The sequence below is a fragment of the Dreissena polymorpha genome, chromosome 8, assembly GCF_020536995.1.
Source record: "Dreissena polymorpha isolate Duluth1 chromosome 8, UMN_Dpol_1.0, whole genome shotgun sequence".
Classification (NCBI taxonomy): Eukaryota; Metazoa; Mollusca; class Bivalvia; order Myida; family Dreissenidae; genus Dreissena; species Dreissena polymorpha.
Window position 1 is genome coordinate 71535983 of NC_068362.1, and position 18797 is coordinate 71554779.

The following is an 18797-nucleotide window of genomic DNA, read 5'->3' on the forward strand; positions in this document are numbered from 1 at the left end:
TAAGTGACCCTGTGACCTAGTTTTTGACCCTGCAAGGCCCATGTTCGAACTGGCCTTAAGATCATCTAGATACAACTTCTGACCAAGTTTTGTGAAGATTGGATGAAAACTACTTGAATTAGAGAGTGGACAACATGCTGAATTTTTAAAACGCACAAAGTGACCCCGTGACGTAGTTTTTGACCCGGCAAGGTCCATGTTCAAACTTGGCCTTAAGATCATCTAGATACAACTTCTGACCAAGTTTGGTTTAGATTGGATGAAAACTACTTGAATTAGAGAGCGGACAACATTGTGATGTTTAAAACAGCCTAAGTGGCCCCTTGACCTTGTTTTTGACCCGGCATGACCCATATTCAAACTTGCTCTAGACATTATCAAGATACAACTTCTGACAAATTTTGGTGAAGATTGGATAAAAACTACATGAATTAGAGAGCGGACAACATGGTGAGGTTTAAAACACACTAAGTGACCCCATGACCTAGTTTTTGACCCGGCATGGCCAATGTTCGATCTTGACCTACACATCATCTAGTTACAACTTTTGACCCAGTGTGATGAAGATCAGATTTAAACTACTTGAAATAGAGAGCGGACACCATGCTCAATGTGTAAAACGTACTAAGTGACCCCGTGACTAGTTTTTGACTCGGCAAGGCCCATGTTCGAACTTGGCCTAGACATCATCTAGATACAACTTCTGACCAAGTTTGGTGAAGATCGGATTAAACTACTTGAATTCGAGAGCAGACAACATGCTGAATGTTTAAAACGCACTAAGTGACCCCGTGACCTAGTTTTTGACCGGGCAAGGCCCATGTTCAAACTTGGCCTTAAGATCATCTAGATACAACTTCTGACCAAGTTTGGTTTAGATCGGATGAAAACTACTTGAATTAGAGAGCGGACAACATTATGATGTTTAAAACGCCCTAAGTGACCCCGTGACCTTGTTTTTGACCCGGCATGACCCATATTCAAACTTGCTCTAGACATTATCAGGATACAACTTCTGCCAAATTTTGGTGAAGATTGGATAAAAACTACTTCAATTAGAGAGCTGACAACCGGCAAGGCCCATGTTCGAACTGGCTTTAAGATCATCTAGATACAACTTCTGATCGGATGAAAACTACTTGAATTCGAGAGCGGACAACATGCTGAATGTTTAAAATGCACTAAGTGAACTCGTGACCTAGTTTTTGACCCGGCAAAGCCCATGTTCAAACTTGGCCTAGACATCATGTAGATACAACTTCTGACCAAGTTTGGTGAAGATCGGATGAAAACTACTCGAAATAGAGAGCGGACACTTTACAGGACCGACCGACAGACAAGCTCACTCCTATATACCCCCCTAAACTTCGTTTGTGGGGGTATAACAATTACATTTGTCAGTGTTTAATCCCTTTTACGGGAGGGTTTTTGTCCGCCTCTGTTTTTTCAGGGGAGGGTGTTTGTCCGCACCGGTTTTTTCATGGGAGGGTTTTTGTCCACCCCCATTTATTCATGGGAGGGTTTTTGTCCGCCCCCTATGAAAATGATGGGAGGGTTTTTATCCGGGAGGGGTTTTGTCCTTTTCCCAATAGTAATAAGCTAAGATATTTTTCCTCTTAAAATTGCTCAAAATGAAGCACTTATAAGGTGGTTCATATAAAAACATTCATGGAAGATTGATCCTCTTCCTTATGGTTGACTGTTGTTGTTGAAATGAAAACACTTGAGAGTTTTACACAAATTGTCTTCTATTAACTGATATTAAACTTTCCAATTTTTATTATCACAGTTAGCACCTATTATTTTGAGTGTTAAATCAGAACTTTCATTTCACCTGTTAAAACCCCAAAACTTGCAATCTGTGTGTATTGACAGTTTAACATCTTCTAAGTGAATGTTATTCCATACAAACACCTTTACCATCGATCATATTGGCTTCCTTTGTCTAGAGGTTGACATGCTTTACTTACTAATAGCCTGTTTTTTACTCTGTGGTAATTTTCAATTTATGTTTCAGTATGTGCATATTTTCAGCTTCAAACCTTTTACAAAGAATGATGTTGGAGTTAAGGGTTAAGAACAGTACTGGATGCGGACACATTGAATACATGATTTACACATGTTCAGTCCAATGGCAATTGTAAACTACTCGGCCTACCTCTGCTTTAATGATACTTTAAACAACCCTTATATCTGAATTATTAAAAAACAAACACCAAGAATGAAGGATATTCTTCAACTGGCATATTCAAGAATTGCTATAATTTTTAGTCATTAACTGCCTCTATCTACATCATTCTTCATGAAGAACATTCTGTTAAGGGTAGTATCACAAATGATATTAAAATGCTGGATTTTTCTTGATTATAAGTCAATTCTTTACTCATAAGTTTAAGAACAGGCTGGTAAACATGGGCCCAGAAAACCCTACATACCTGTTGTTTTACTAGAACAAGCAGGGCACCATCAAGCAAAACTCTGTGAGTAACAGTAAAGGAAGCAAAATAGACCAGTAATCCCCTCCTACCTGTTGTTTTGCTAGAGCAGGCAGGAGGGCGTCTGTGACCTGCCTGGAGAGCCTCTTCCAGCGCTCCTCATGCTCCCTGTGACACTGCTGTAGCACGATCACAAACATGTCCACCGCCTGAAACAGAGGATTGTCAAACCTTGACAATAGCGCCTCGTTCTGGGAAAACTGTGAAGTCTGCATAGGCTTATCACGCCTAAAAATGGATATTAATTTAGAAGAGATATCCTTGAAGTGAACATTTTCATAAAAGCCAAAAGTGTAGTCCCTGATTAGCCTGGACATAGAGAATACTAGGTTAGCGTTGAATACAGAGAAGTTTTTGTTGCGAGGCTTAGAACGCCGGGAGCGCGAGCCTTGGCGAGCGCTTTCGGTGTTCGAGCCGAGCAACATAAGCTTCTCTGTAATCAACGCTAATCCTAGTATTCTATTTATCCCATTTGATTTTTTTCAACGTGACATTTAACATAAATAGATCTTATAACCTTAACAATAATATTAATTCATTCTTAAAAGCGCTTAAAATCTAATGAATGTAACCATGCGCAGTGATATAAAATGTTCTGGTACACAAAATAATCTTTAAAAAATTCACACACAAACTGTTAAACGAGTAAAAATATCACCATATGCCTCGATTCAATTTTACGCAGCATGCGAATTGTAACACATTACGACCGCAAAAAAGAAGATTTTACTATACTATAATTCATTTTATTTTCAAAAGAAAATGATCAAAATCCAATATGGCGGCAATTGCTCCTGACAAAATGATGTCGATGTCAACATACACCATGTGTATGTACACCATCGATGAGTAAACGGACAATTGCAGCGACTGACACTTTATTTGACTTAATATACAGGGCAATACGTTTTCCGACTTCAGACGACGAATTTAAGGACGCGCAGAACATGTTTTTATCCCATCATCAGACGTGCATTGTCGAAATAAACCACTGTGGAATAAATTTTTCTCTATTTTGGCACTGCTGAAATATAGCTGTCACGCGCGGCGGAGAATGGTCATATTACTCGGAATCAACTATAAAGTAATCATTTTTAGTAAAATCGACTCAGATTCAACAAAACAAACAATTCAATACCAAGATGTAATATATTTTTAACACATAATGCAACTCAAAAAGCAAAAAAACATTATTTACAAATATTAAGTGCGCGTTCTCGTGACGTCATTATTAACACGTCATACGACACAATGCATGTTCTTTCACGCAAAAGCTGCAGTTGTTTAGTGTTGTTTTTTTTATTATTTCTTAAAAATCGGGGACATAGAGGTATGATAAACAGAAAAACAGGTTAGTTACTGATCTTTTTGTAATGTATTAGGCGCGGCACGATTAAAATAATGAAACAATGTTTGCTTAAAATAACTTTGGGATTTTCCGTGTAGTTCGATTTTCCTATTCTATTTTTAAAGAAATAATTTACGACTAAGAAATTTGATGGGATAAATCGAATACTAGGTCGGTGCCGAATAAAGAAAATTATATTTTGCTCAGCACGAAAATCTGAACCACTCGCCAAGGCTCGTGGTTCAGATTTTCTAAGCCTCGCAAAATAAACTTTGCTTAATTCGGCACCGACCTAGTATTCTCTATTTATATAATGTTATGGGTATGCCGTGTGTGATCCGATGCATCAATGGCGCCCATGTTAAAATCATTTCCCCGAGAACAGGGAACGTACAAACAAAAACCAAAACACGTTCGAACTAGTATCTTACCTTTAATTATCCTATAAAATCCATCTAATAATCCATTTAACTCAATAATTGACGATTTTGCATTTAGGGTCTTTAATAATTATTTTAGCATAACTCTCTGATTATACTCCTTTAATTGACGTTTCGGCATAATGCCTTTATCAAAACATTGGAAATTATATGTTAACTACATTTTTACGTCTTTTGACTTGCACAATTTAAATAACAAAGAAAAATGTTTTTAAACGTCAAATGACGTTGTACATGATGACGTCATAAATGGCGTTATATAAAATGGCGCCAAAAAAATGTAAAAATTCGCCAAAAATGAAATGACGTTAAACACTTACATATTGTATCTTAATCCTATGTTAAATGTGTGCTTTATATATTTAATAAATTGATATTTTACAATAAAATAATCATCATCATATGTAATTATAATCTACCTTAACTTATTATCATAAATTAAATAGGGTAAACTTATTTAATGACTCTTATTATTTCAATCCATATCTATGTATAATATTCTAATGATATTTGATTAAATAATCATATATACTTGCTATTCTATATATCATATACACATTATGGACAAGATAAATTGCATAAAGTACTATTATTTTTACATTCATTTATGTTGATGATTAATATAAAATGTTTTTCACATATATTTTTTACAAGATAGTTTCCCGTAGCAGGACATCAAGTTGATTTTTTGTATTTAGTCCATTTGGTGATTGCGTTTGAAACTTCTTTATAAATTCCAATTCTTTAATTAGTCTGTAATAATGGGAACTGTCTCTTATTTGTGTTAACACTGATACACCCATATCCTGCACTCTGTGGCCAGCACCATTGAAATGTTCTGAGATTGGTTTCTCTCTTCGTAGTCGCACGTCAGCCTCGTGTTCTTTGGCACGTTCCTTTAATGATCTGCTTGTCTCTCCGACGTATACCATCTTTTGGCATTTAATACAAAATATACCGTACACCAATGAGTTTAACATATAATTTCCAATGTTTTGATAAAGGCATTATGCCGAAACGTCAATTAAAGGAGTATAATCAGAGAGTTATAATTTTTTAATATCCCTTCGGATAATTCAACTGAGCTTATATATTTTAGCATAGTTAAATAAAGACCCTTATGCCAATCTATCACTATATTCAAATGAGTTTATGAACTTAATAAATTTTCTTTTTCGTCACACGCTACGTCATGTACTCTATGTACATTACTGCTGTTAAAATGAACCGGAGCAGTTTATCAAATAATAGCCGTTGGTAAACTCGGTTGCATTTTCAGATTTCTGCATACAAACATAAGTATGTTTAAACTTGCATAATGTTTTATGGTAAATGCCCTTATTATACAAGAAAATAATTTAATAAATAAATACACAAAGAGTGGAAAACATTCCATTACACAACAGATAAATCAGTGGATAATACCCGTGTACAAAATGGGACGTTCCAAATTCCAGTGTGCTGCTATTTTTACCATCTTATACTTTACCCAGCTCTATGCCTAACATGAATTAAATCGGAAAGCAAATATTGAAGATTATTTATGAATTGTGCGATATTTGTATGGCGTGTTGTACATTCTTAAATGTCAAAGGTATATGCATGGATTATAAACAATGCACATTACACGAAATAAGGAAAATGTGATAAATTGACAATTCAAATATGTCGATATGCAGTACATGTACATGCGAAATAAGTCGCGTTTATAATAAATAGTCCAATTTTTTGGGGGGAAAATGACGTAATAAGTATGTAATTTTATGACGCCATCAATCAGCTGATTCATTATACGGATGGCGAAAAATTATGTCATATGACTAGATTTAAAAGTTGAAGGTCGTATAATTTTGAAGCTAAAGTTTTCTCGACTTTATTTCTTATGAAAAATCATTCAGTGGTAAAGTAAAAAGTAGTCCGTGCACGCGACAGGTATATCCTACAAGGTACAGGCTAGTATATTCCATAAGGTGTTATACCGTCAATGTCGCGTTAAAAATGGGATAAAACAATTTCTATACATGCATTTAGGCCAGTTTTCCAAGAACAAGGCTAAATAAGGTGTTTTAATAACCTTAGACTTCCCATGCAAATGAGCTAAAACAATAGGTTTAAACTAACCTGATGGAAGTTGATGAGTCTGAGAAGCATGGACACAATGACCTCCCTCTGCGTCTCTAGCTCCTTACTGATGTCAGACTTGCTAGCCCCTCGCAGGAGAAACAGGTCGTGGACTATCGGCTGCAGCGCTGGAATCGCTGAAACATGGAAAGGTGCCACAGTTTTAGCCTAAGCTCTGATATGTGATGGAACCAGAAATAATATTGTGTTCTATGATCAGCTGGGCAATGATTGCTGCAAATGGGGAGATAATTCGTGAAAAACATGATGGAACTTTTGGCGGTAGAGTTTTAGAGACAGTTTCAGCCTTATCTCTCCATGTGCTCTGATATGTCAAGGAAGCAGGATTTTTTTTTAATTCTACTACATGTACCTGCTTGGGGCAGGATTGCTGTGAAAGGGGAGATAATTAATGCCACTATGCCATGGTCACTAATAACTAATATCAGACTTTCTGAAACCTCACAGGAGGTAATCAACTATCCATTGCAGGGCAGGGATTGCTAGTATGAGAGTAAAACATTAGAATAACAATATAACTTAAAGAAGCATAGAGCAGTTACAAAAATTTCAGATTTTGGTCATAGACATTGGTGATGTTTGCTATTTTGCAAAAGTGAATATTAGTGGGCAGGAATGTGAAAAATATAAAAAAATAGTGCCAACATTTTGATTCAACTATTTTCCATATTTGTATATCCACCAGAGTGGTGCATGGTTGCAGTTTGGAATTGTGGTATTGAGACAGCTTGCCTTGATTCCATAGCAGAGCTAAATACATATCAAAACTTTTCACTAAAATAAGGTGCTTATTTAATACCATGCTCATTTATCCCTTTACCACTTAGATTAGAATTTTCACCCGGTAGTTGTCCCTAAAATCTTATTAAATAGAAAAAAATTAAAAATAGGTTCAAGCTTTTAAATTTATCATTTCCAACCTTAAGACACTGATGAGCAGCAAACAGCATAAAACCTAATCAGCCTGAGAGTTACTTGCAGGCTGTTCTGGTTTTATGCTGGTTGCATATAGCCATTTGCACTTTGCTGTTAATTGGAAAAGAATTCAATAAGCAGGGGAATCTGGAAATATACTTTACGCCAATTCATTAAGCCCTGTTTTCCCAGAACAAGGCTCATTTTACACCATCTTCATTTTAATCTGCAACACAGAACCAATACAAAAGCCAACCAACCATGAGTGGTGGGATCCAGACCACTGGCCATGATTCCGTCACAGAGCTGGATAATCTTGGGCATGGTGATGACCGGCTTGCTGTGGAACTTCTCATAGGACAACAACACCAGAAAGTTGAACACGTTCGGAATCAGTGTGTCGGACTTCCTGAAAAAAATATGTTAAATGTAAACATTTCAGTGTGACACTTAAATTTCTGCTTCATATTGCTACCATATATGCTTTAATTAAGGCCCTCAGGGCCTTTCATAATTCTTAATCAGTGTGTCAGACTTTCTGATAAAAATAGTACATTTCACAGTTGAGTATCTGATTGGCATCATTACCATACCATTTCTAATATATACATTGGGGGCAATTGTTTATTTTCAGGATGTTTTTATTAGAGGTAAATAATGGCATAATTTTATAATAATTTGATTTTGTAGGTCAGTATTAAAACATTTCAGTGTTTAACCTTCTGCATGGTAGTATTTGCATCGACTTTTTAAGCAAACAAGGGCATTCATTTGGCATTCAATCTATACAGTTTTTTAACGGGAAGAAGCCAGGGTATTAGGATAAGGGCTATTATAATAAAATATATGCAGTACATTCGAAACAATGGTCCACACTACACTGCATAACAATTCATTCCAACCTATATACCGGTACATATAATCTGCTGAACAAGGAAAGAATGCATTACACTAAAGAATTATGACACAGGAGACATTCACAATGTTATCAAGTTTGTAACACAACTTTTTTAGTCCTGAAGCACCAACATGAGTAGAAAAAGATGCAACCTTTCTTGCTTATTATGAATAAATGGAAACATTTTCAACACATTTACAGTATTTTCCAGAGTACAAGGCGCAACTAATGAAAAGACATAATTTGCCTGCGTCTGATATTCTGAAGCATCTTATATATAAACAAAGTCAAAATTGAGTGATGCACTTAACCCTTTACCACTTATAAAAGCAATAAAACACATTTGTAGTCCTTAGAAAATCAAATTGAATTTTAGACTTTTCTTCCTAAATTCAAATTTTAAAGGTTTCAGTTCCAACCCTTGGGCACTTATGAGCAGCAAAGAGCAAAAAACCTGTACCGATTTTGAGTTACTCACAGGCTTTTTTGGTTTTATGCTGGTTGCATACAACAATTGATTCGCTTCATAACAGAAAAAGATTCAAGTGATACAACACCAATGGTTACCTGATCTGCCCTTCCTCTATGAACTCAAACTGTTTGAGGACAAAGCCTATGAAGACTTGGTCCGAGTCCAGAAGGCAGTAGTTAACCCTCAACTGGACTAGCTGGGCCAACAGGTCAAGAACCTGAAGGGCAATAAACAGGTTTACTCTGGGTCTGAGTAAAGAAGGCAGTAGTTAACCCTCAACTTGACTAGCTGGTTCAACAGGTCAAGAACCTGAAGGGCAATAAACAGGTTAACTCTGGGTCTGAGTAAAGAAGGCAGTAGTTAACCCTCAACTTGACTAGCTGGTTCAACAGGTCAAGAACCTGAAGGGCAATAAACAGGTTAACTCTGGGTCTGAGTAAAGAAGGCAGTAGTTAACCCTCAACTTGACTAGCTGGTTCAACAGGTCAAGAACCTGAAGGGCAATAAACAGGTTAACTCTGGGTCTGAGTAAAGAAGGCAGTAGTTAACCCTCAACTGGACTAGCTGGTTCAACAGGTCAAGAACCTGAAGGGCAATAAACAGGTTAATTCTGGGTCTGAGTAAATAAGGCAGTAGCTGACTCTCAACTGGACTAGCTGGTTCAACAGGTCAAGAACCTGAAGGGCAATAAACAGGTTAACTCTGGGTCTGAGTAAAGAAGGCAGTAGCTGACTCTCAACTGGACTAGCTGGTTCAACAGGTCAAGAACCTAAAGAGAAATAAACAGGTTAACTCTGGGTCTGAGTAAAGAAGGCAGTTGCTGACTCTCAACTGGACTAGCTGGTTCAACAGGTCAAGAACCTGAAGGGATATATACAGGTAAACTCTGGGTCTGAGTAAAGAAGGCAGTAGTTGACTCTCAACTGGCCTAGCTGGTTCAACAGGTCAAGAACCTGAAGGGATATATACAGGTAAACTCTGGGTCTGAGTAAAGAAGGCAGTAGTTGACTCTCAACTCAACAGGTCAAGAACCTGAAGGGAAATATACAGGTAAACTCTGGGTCTGAGTAAAGAAGGCAGTAGTTGACCCTCAACTGGACTAGCTCAGTCAACAGGTAAAGGACCTGAATGGAAATAAACAGCTTAAATCGGGGTCCACAAGTTAGCAAATTGTACAATTTTAACTTACCAATAGTCTTAACTTCAAGATGAACTTGGCAACTGGTCTAGGACATAATTAACAAGAGGGCCAAGATGGCCCTAATTCGCTCACCTGAGAGGAGTCGGTTCATTCAATCTTTACCAAACGTCAAACTTGACCTAGATATTGTCCAGACAAACATCCTGGTCCATTTTCTTCATTATTGAACCAAAACTCTGGCATATGGAGTGATTTTGTTTTTGTAAGATTTGACCTGGTGACCTATATTTTGAGTTGACCCCCCTTACCAAACATCAAACTTTGCTTACAAAAATGAATATTTTGACCAAGATTCATAAAATCTGAAACAAAATTGTGACCTCTAGAGTGTTTACAAGGATTTTGTATAATATAATGAAAATTTGGACAATCTAAGGGCAATAATTATGGCATTAATTATGTGATTTTGCTCATAACCAAACTTGACTGAGATCTTTCAGCAACTTTCATAAAGAATGCTTGAGAAGTGTGAATGCTAGAGTTTTTCCAAACCAAATGTGGATGAACGGACAGCGGACAAAGACCAATTCTAAAACCTCACCTGAGCAATCAGGTGAGCTAAAAAGTGTGTTTCACTGATCTGAGCCATTTTCCAACTTGTCAGAGAAATCAATAAAACCAATGTATAGACTAAGTTTCACGATGATTAGGCAAAAAATGAGACTTCTATAGTGTTCTTTCACAAGGTTTCTCTCTAGTCACATAAGGAAAACTGCCCCCCTGGCGGCCATGTTTTTTTACCGATCGGGACCATTTGCAAACTCATCTGAGATATATATAAAACCAATCATTTCACCAAGTTTAATGATGATTGGGCAAAAAATGTGACTCCTAGAGTGTTTACAAGCTTTTTTTACTATATAGATATAAGAAAACTGCCCCCCTCCCCCCGGCAGCCATGTTATTCAACTGACCGGAACCATTTTTTAACTCAACTCTCATATCAAGGAAACAAATGTTCTGACCAAATTTCATGACTATTGGGCCAAAAATGTGACTTCTAGAGTATTCACATATACATATAGAGAAAAATGCCCGGCCCACTGGCAGCCATGTTTTTCACCGATCTGGACCATTTTCGAACTCGTCCGAAATATCAATAAAACCAATGTTTTGTCAAACTTTCATGATGATTGGGCAAAAATTGTGACTTCTAGTGTGTTTACAAGGTTTCTCTACAGCCAAATAAGGAAAACTGCCCCGCCCACTGGCGGCCATGTTTTTCAACGGACCAGAACCACTTTTGAACTCAACCAACATATCATTAAGACAAACACTTTGACAAAGTTACATGAAGATTGGGCAAGAAATGTGACTTCTACAGTGTTTACAAGTTTTTTCTTCTTTTTTTCCTTGTGACCTAGTTTTTGACCCGGCACGACCCAGTTTCGAACTCGACCGAGATTATTGGGACAAAGCTTCTGACCAAGTTTCATGAAGATCGAACAATAAATGTGGCCTCTAGAGTGTTTACAAACAAATGTGGACGGACAGACGGACGATGGACAAAGACCGGTAACAAAAGCTCACCTGAGCAATCAGGCGAGCTAAAAATAAGCTCATTCTGCATTTACAAACTATGAAAATTCTTTATTACAAACAAAGTCTAAAGTTCTTTATAAACCAGAAGGAAGGAAACCTGTTATCCCTGAGAAATCAGAAATGAGAGCTTTTAGGTTCTAGATTACATAAAGAAAAAATCTCAAGCTACGTCTTAACATACAGTTACGCGTCTGGTAATCTTGCGCACTTCCCATTTGCAAATCTCGCAGACGACGAATGTTTTTTATAGTGATGAAAGATGGAATTTCACATTTTAAAGAATTAACGGATTTAAACGGTACGTATTCCATGCAAAATTAAATTCAATCATTACATTTAAACACCGGTTGCGTCATCCCTAAACATCGTAAACACTGGCCTTCTTACGAAAGTATTTATAAATCCAACATGTAATTTAGCATTCCATTGCACAATATTAAATCAGTTATGGTATTTTTTGCCATTAAAATATATCGCATCAGACGACATAGTCATCATTTCCCGCCATTCTGTCAAAACAATTTGGTATGATCTCCGCATGCGCAATGGCCTAATTTTGATATTTTCTGTAAACTATGGAAGCATGATCGTGGTAAAATCAAACCTGTTATGCATAAACATTTCTTTCACGCATGCCAGTACTTTTTTATTAATTGTACACTATTACTAGTGACTATATTATTTATTGATTTGTAGTGAACAAAAACTGCACTAGAAATCCACATTTAATTTCAATGGTTTTACAAACAGAATTTTTAAAATATTTTTCTGGAATGTTTTGTGTCAATAATTGGACACCATATGTCTACAAATTTGCCTTAACGAGGTCATTACACAAAGTGCGCAAGATTACCGGACACTGTGACAGTTTGAAAAAGAGGTGAGTCATGTTTGTTTTGAAATCAAATCAGACAGTTCTTCACTGAATTAATCAGATATATTTGTGTTAATAAGCACATTAACTGATTATTTTCATAATAAATTTAGACATTATGTTGCCAAATTATAAAAGAACAGGTTTTTAAACCAATTGAACCTTAACTGCGCAAGATTACCGGACAGCATCGTACCAACCAATAAAAGGGAAGAGTGAAATCAGCAAAAACAATCCTTCGGAGCCCACAGTCATAAGTCCTCAATGTCAAGAACATTATTAACTTAACATATTAGTCTAAGACTTAGTTTCAACTTATGTGGGAATGTAATTCATCAATGCACATCATCTTTATACCAATTGGAAATCATAAATTAAGTTGAGGACGTAATATCATGACCATACAACACTGGTAGTCCAGTCATGTGCCTGCATTGAGTGACATAAATACCTACCAAATAAAACTAGAGCTTTGTCACAGACGACACAAATACCCCCACATGCCGCATTGACACAGAATATTTTGCATGTTGTCTTCACAAAAACAGCAGACACCATGCTCAATGTTTAAAACACACTAAGTGACGCAGTGCCCTTCTTTTTTGACCCAGCATGGCCCATGTTCGAACTTGACCAACACATCATCTAGATACAACTCCTGACCAAGTTTGGTAAAGCTCTAATGAAAACTACTTGAATTAGAGAGCGGACACCATGCTCAATGTTTATAACAAACTAAGTGTCCCGTGACCTAGTTTTTGACCCAGCATGACCCATATTCGAACTTGACCTAGACATCATCTAGATACAACATCTGACCAAGTTTGGTTTCGATCGGATAAAAAACTTGAAATAGAGAGCGGACACTCAATACGGACCGACCGACCGACAAACCGACAGACAAGCTCACTAAACTTCGTTTGTGGGGGCATAACTAAAATGTGAGAAAAACCTTATAAATGATTGACAAAAACGATATATGAATGTTAAACAAAGCCTACCTGTTGCTGTAAAGGGAGAGAACTTGTGACTGTATACTGCTTTAGGGCCTTGATTACCAGAGGCTCAAACAGTCTGATGTATGCAGCTATGGCTGTCTGTAAGGAGAAAACAATGCATTGATAATATAATTCTGAAATACATTTAGACATTTTACCAACACAGATATGGCACACATACCAAACGCAAACTTTAGTACAAACTGTTTACTTTAATAAGACAAGAAACCGTCGGAGACGGGTGATGCTCCCCAAAGGTTTTTTTTGTCATAATATTGCACTATATATTCAGATAAAAGGAAACGTCTTGAGGGGCATAACTTTGGACAAAATAATACGATGGATGGTTTAGCAACTTAAAAATTTCAAAGGGCCACACTCTTAAAATAAATCATCTTACCAGAACCCACACATAACATGCGCATCTCCTCAAGGTAGTTAAGCTTCCCATAAAGCATCATTGTATTCCAGTCAGTTGTTGGGGAGAAATAGCCCGGACAAGAATTGCACTATATGTACAGTTTATAGAAAATTTCAAAGGGCCATAACCCTGTGAAAAATCATCTGACCATAACCAGCTGATAATATGCACATCTCCTGTTGGTAATGAAGCTTCCCATAAAGTTTCATTGAATTCCCGTCATAAGTTGCTGAGAAATAGCTCAGACAAGAATTCCACTATATGTACAATGGAAAATTTCAAAGGGCCATAACTCTGTGAAAAATCATCTAACCAGAACTGGCTGATAATATGCACATCTCCTGTTGGCAGTGAAGCTTCCCATAAAGTTTCATTGAATTCCCTTGATAAGTTGCTGAGAAATAGCTCGGACAAAAATTGCACTATATGTACAATGGAAAATTTCAAAGGGCCATAACTCTGTGAAAAATCATCCGACCATAACCGGCTGATAATATGCACATCTTCTGTTGGTAGTGAAGCTTCCCATAAAATTTCATTGAATTCCCCTAATAAGTTGCTGAGACATAGCTCAGACAAGAATTGCACTATATGTACAATGGAAAATTTTAAAGGGCCATAACTCTGTGAAAAATCATGCAACCATAACCAGCTGATAATATGCACATCTCCTGTTGGTAGTGAAGCTTCCCATAAAGTTTCATTGAATTCCTGTAATAAGTTGCTAAGAAATAGCTCGGACAAGAATTGCACTATATGTACAATGGAAAATTTCAAAGGGCCATAACTCTGTGCAAAAATCATCCGACCAGAACCGGCTGATAATATGCACATCTCTTGGCAGTGAAGCTTCCCATAAAGTTTCATTGAATTCCCCTAATAAGTTGCTGAGACATAGCTCAGACAAGAATTGCACTATATGTACAATGGAAAATTTCAAAGGGCCATAACTCTGTGAAAAATCATCGGACCATAACCGGCTTACCATATGCACATCTCCTGTTGGTAGTGAAGCTTCCCATAAAGTTTCATTGAATTCCGAAAATAAGTTGCTGAGAAATAGCTTGAACAAGCATTGCACTATATGTACAATGGAAAATTTCAAAGGGCCATAACTCTGTGAAAAATTATTCGACCAGAATGCGCTGATAATATGCACATCTCTTCTTTGTAGTGAAGCTTCCCATAAAGTTTCATTGAATTCCAGTCATTAGTTGATGAGAAATAGCCCAGACAAAAATTGTGCACAGACGGAAGGACACACGGACAGACAAAGCAGCGACTATATGCTCCCCCCCAAAATATTTTGGGGGAGCATAAAAAGTAAATCAAAGAAGTGCACTAGACTTAAAGATATGTAGTCAATAAAGCCAATATTGAGGTTTACATTAAAATAATTTAAAAGAATATTTTTCTCATTTTTGCAATTGATCTTTAAGTTTGTTGCAAAAATAAAACTCCCATCTATTGACCCACCGGGTCGCTGGGATTTGCAACTGGTAACAATATTTTTCATGGAAACTCTGCCACCTGTGCCCAGCGGCATTTTAATAGGTCAAATGAGAAAAATAAACTATTTTCTGGCAATAATAAACACAAACAGATCATAAATATATTCCATGCCCAAATTAAAACAACTTGCATGATATGGTATGCTTGCAGAATAATAATATTAATCCAAGTTGCAAATACATCGATGGTTCACAAAAATGTGTAAGGTTTTGCAATTGAAAACATAGAGTGCTCCAATTTGAAAATATACTGATTTATACATCGACTATCTCCTGAATCCTAGGCTAGATAGATCTCGTGTCTAATCAACCAATGGTAACTATCTCCGAAACCTCCGAAAGACAGATTAAAATGTTAATTTAAAGCTTGGCTTTCGGTTTGAATACTTTTTTATCAACTTTTAGTTTTGAGCATTTATTCACAGAAAAACACGTAAATTGATGTAAAGGTTAACAGGAATTGTGTTTGTAACAATTAATTAGGTTGATGGAATTCGATTATATGGACAAACTTAAAAATTATTTTTTTTACATGGAATTTGGTTTTATCAGGAAGAACTTTGAGCTGTACTTATGTAGTACGTACTCATAAAAGCTTCAAGCATTAAAGAAGAACTAATCTTTAAGTGTGACCATTAATTGTGACTATACAATATTTTCTCAGTAAAATGAGAAAATAAAGATGCTCACAAGTGCTTGACTGAGAAAATGTTTCACTGCATTACCCCAAAAGCAAAAACATTTTTATTCATTAAATGCTTTTGGTTATTCTTTAAAAAAAAAAAAATCAAAACATTGTATGCCACTATTATTTCCTCGTCATTGTGCAGTTTTTATGTCCCCCACCACTATAGTGGGGGACATATTGTTTTTGCCCTGTCTGATGGTTGGTTGGTTTGTGTGTTTGTTAGTGCAAACTTTAACATTTGCAATACTTTTTGCAATATTGAAGATAGCAACTTCATATTTGGCATGCATGTGTATCTCATAGAGCTGCATATTTTGAGAGGTGGAAGGTCAAGGTCAAGGTCATCCTTCAAGGTCAAATATATGGGTCAAAATCGCTTATTTAATGTACACTTTTGCAGTATTGAAGATAGCAGCTTGATATTTGGCATGCATGTGTATCTAATGGAGCTGCACATTGTGAGTGGTGAAAGGTCAAGGTCAAGATTCAAGGTCAAAGGTCAAATATATGGGGACATAGTGTTTTACAAACACATCGCTTGTTTGATTAAGAAATCAACTTTCCGGTTTGTAAATAAAATGAACAAATAGATTTAAGTTAAAATGCAAAACTGTTAAATACATATAGTGAGTGTTCTTAAAATGATTACTTATAGGTTAAAACTTGTGTCTGATCTGTTCATTTTAAAATGTCAACATAATTTATTTTGAAGCAAGATGTGTTTATAAATCACTATGCCCCCCCCCCCCCCCCCCCCCCCTCATACATTTGACATTTGACCTTGAAGGATAACCTTGACGTTTCACCACTCTAAATGTGCAGATTCATGAGATACACACTCATGCCAAATATCAAGTTGCTATCTTCAATATTGCAAAAGGTATGGCCAATGTTAAAGTTTGACGCAAACAAACAAACCAATAAACCAACAGACAAGACAAAAACAATATGTCCTCCAGTATAGACTGGGGGACATAAAAAGACCTGGAAATCACTATGGCGGATAATTTAAAACTGAGCAATGAATCAAATTATAACTACTCCGTATTGTTAATTTATTTTTGTAGAAAGATGACCAGCTCCAATGTCTGTTTTTTATACACACATTGCAGACATTGCTGATAGTCACTTGGCCCAAACTGACTTCAGAAAACCCATATCAACAAGGCTAGTGTTGTGTATTGGGCAAATTTATACAAGTGCAACTTGACCACATGACCAGTATCATGTGTTTACCACACACAGAAGTCAGTTATGTAATAGACCATTAATTCCACTCCCAACTTTGGCCACTTGCCAAGATACTGACCAGTATCAGATGGGGTTGTGAAACTGTGTAAACAGTGAACACCAGTCCATGTAATACTGGCCTACCACTTGTACTAGTTGATTTGGAGTAAATACAGTAATGCATGTACAAATGAGACACTAAGCTCAAAAGTTAATTATATGTGCCTCTGAAAACTAACCTGAGAGGAGTGGGTTGAAATTTACAATCTTTACTTGGTATTTGATGAAATCTGAACTCTCAGGGTTTGGATAGAACATCTCCAAATTAACTTTTCTTTCAATGTTGTTATTTTTGTTCTATACACAAATATTAACCTAACTTTACAAATCCTGTACAGTAAAGGAAACTAAATCTAAGTTGATATTTTAATATGCTTGATCCTATTTATGTATTAACATTGTTTTATACATACAAACTGTGTTGCTGTTTTTCAATTAACAAGCAGATTAAAAATTTATTATATTTTTATGTATAATTTGAATTGACAAAATTAAATGCAAGTTCCGTAGCAAGAATTACATGTTTGATTTATTGTCAGTGAATCGTGACATTTTCTCAATGTTTCAGACCACCAGTTTGTCAAAGCTATCAACCGCTTGGATGGTCAAGCTAGATAGAATTGACCCAGCAAATCACATCTGTCCTGTTGCCATATAATATTACATATCATATTACATTGGTTTTTTAAATGTTGAATTCTCACGTCATTTCCATAAACATAGTATTTACTGGCACAGAAACAAAGGCTTATACATCATTATGAATGAACATGTGTCAAAAATTCAATTTGTAAGTCTCTTTACTGGACAGTGTGAAAACAGAATAAACTAGTGACCTGAAAATCAATAGGGGTCATCTGCGAGTCACGATCAATGTACCTATGAAGTGTCAGTTCCTAGGCAAAAGCGTTCTTGAGTTATCATCCGAAAATCATTTTACTATTTCGGGTCACCGTGACCTTGACCTTTGACCTTGTGACCTCAAAATCAATAGGGGTCATCTGCGAGTCTTGATCAATCTACCCATGAAGTTTCATGATCCTAGGCGTATGCGTTCTTGAGTTATCATCCGGAAACCATTTTACTATTTCGGGTCACCGTGACCTTGACCTTTGACCTAGTGACCTCAAAATCAAAATGGGTCATCTGCGAGTCATGATCAATCTACCCATGAAGTTTCATGATCCTGTGCGTATGCATTCTTGAGTTATCATCCGGAAACCATTTTACTATTTCGGGTCACCGTGACCTTGACCTTTGATCTTGTGACCTCAAAATCAATAGCGGTCATCTGCAAGTCATGATCAATCTACCCATGAAGTTTCATGATCCTAGGCATATGCATTCTTGAGTTATCATCCGGAAACCATTTTACTATTTCGGGTCACCGTGACCTTGACCTTTGACCTAGTGACCTCAAAATCAATAGGGGTCATCTGCAAGTCATGATCAATCTACCCATGAAGTTTCATGATCCTAGGCGTATGCATTCTTGAGTTATCATCCGGAAACCATTTTACTTTTTCGGGTCACCGTGACCTTGACCTTTGACCTTGTGACCT

General features: G+C 36.6%; 1 protein-coding gene across 1 annotated transcript in view; it reads right to left on the reverse strand.

The window, feature by feature from the left end:
• LOC127840623 (huntingtin-like) overlaps positions 1 to 18797 on the reverse strand; it is a 140926-nt gene that overhangs the window by 70841 nt on the left and 51288 nt on the right. Inside the window, exons 24-28 of the mRNA XM_052369034.1 lie at positions 13329 to 13424; positions 8806 to 8927; positions 7601 to 7749; positions 6405 to 6541; positions 2528 to 2644 (exon numbers count right to left, since the gene is read on the reverse strand). Of these exons, the coding sequence (XP_052224994.1) occupies positions 2528 to 2644; positions 6405 to 6541; positions 7601 to 7749; positions 8806 to 8927; positions 13329 to 13424 (621 nt within the window). The remainder of the gene's footprint in view (positions 1 to 2527; positions 2645 to 6404; positions 6542 to 7600; positions 7750 to 8805; positions 8928 to 13328; positions 13425 to 18797) is intronic.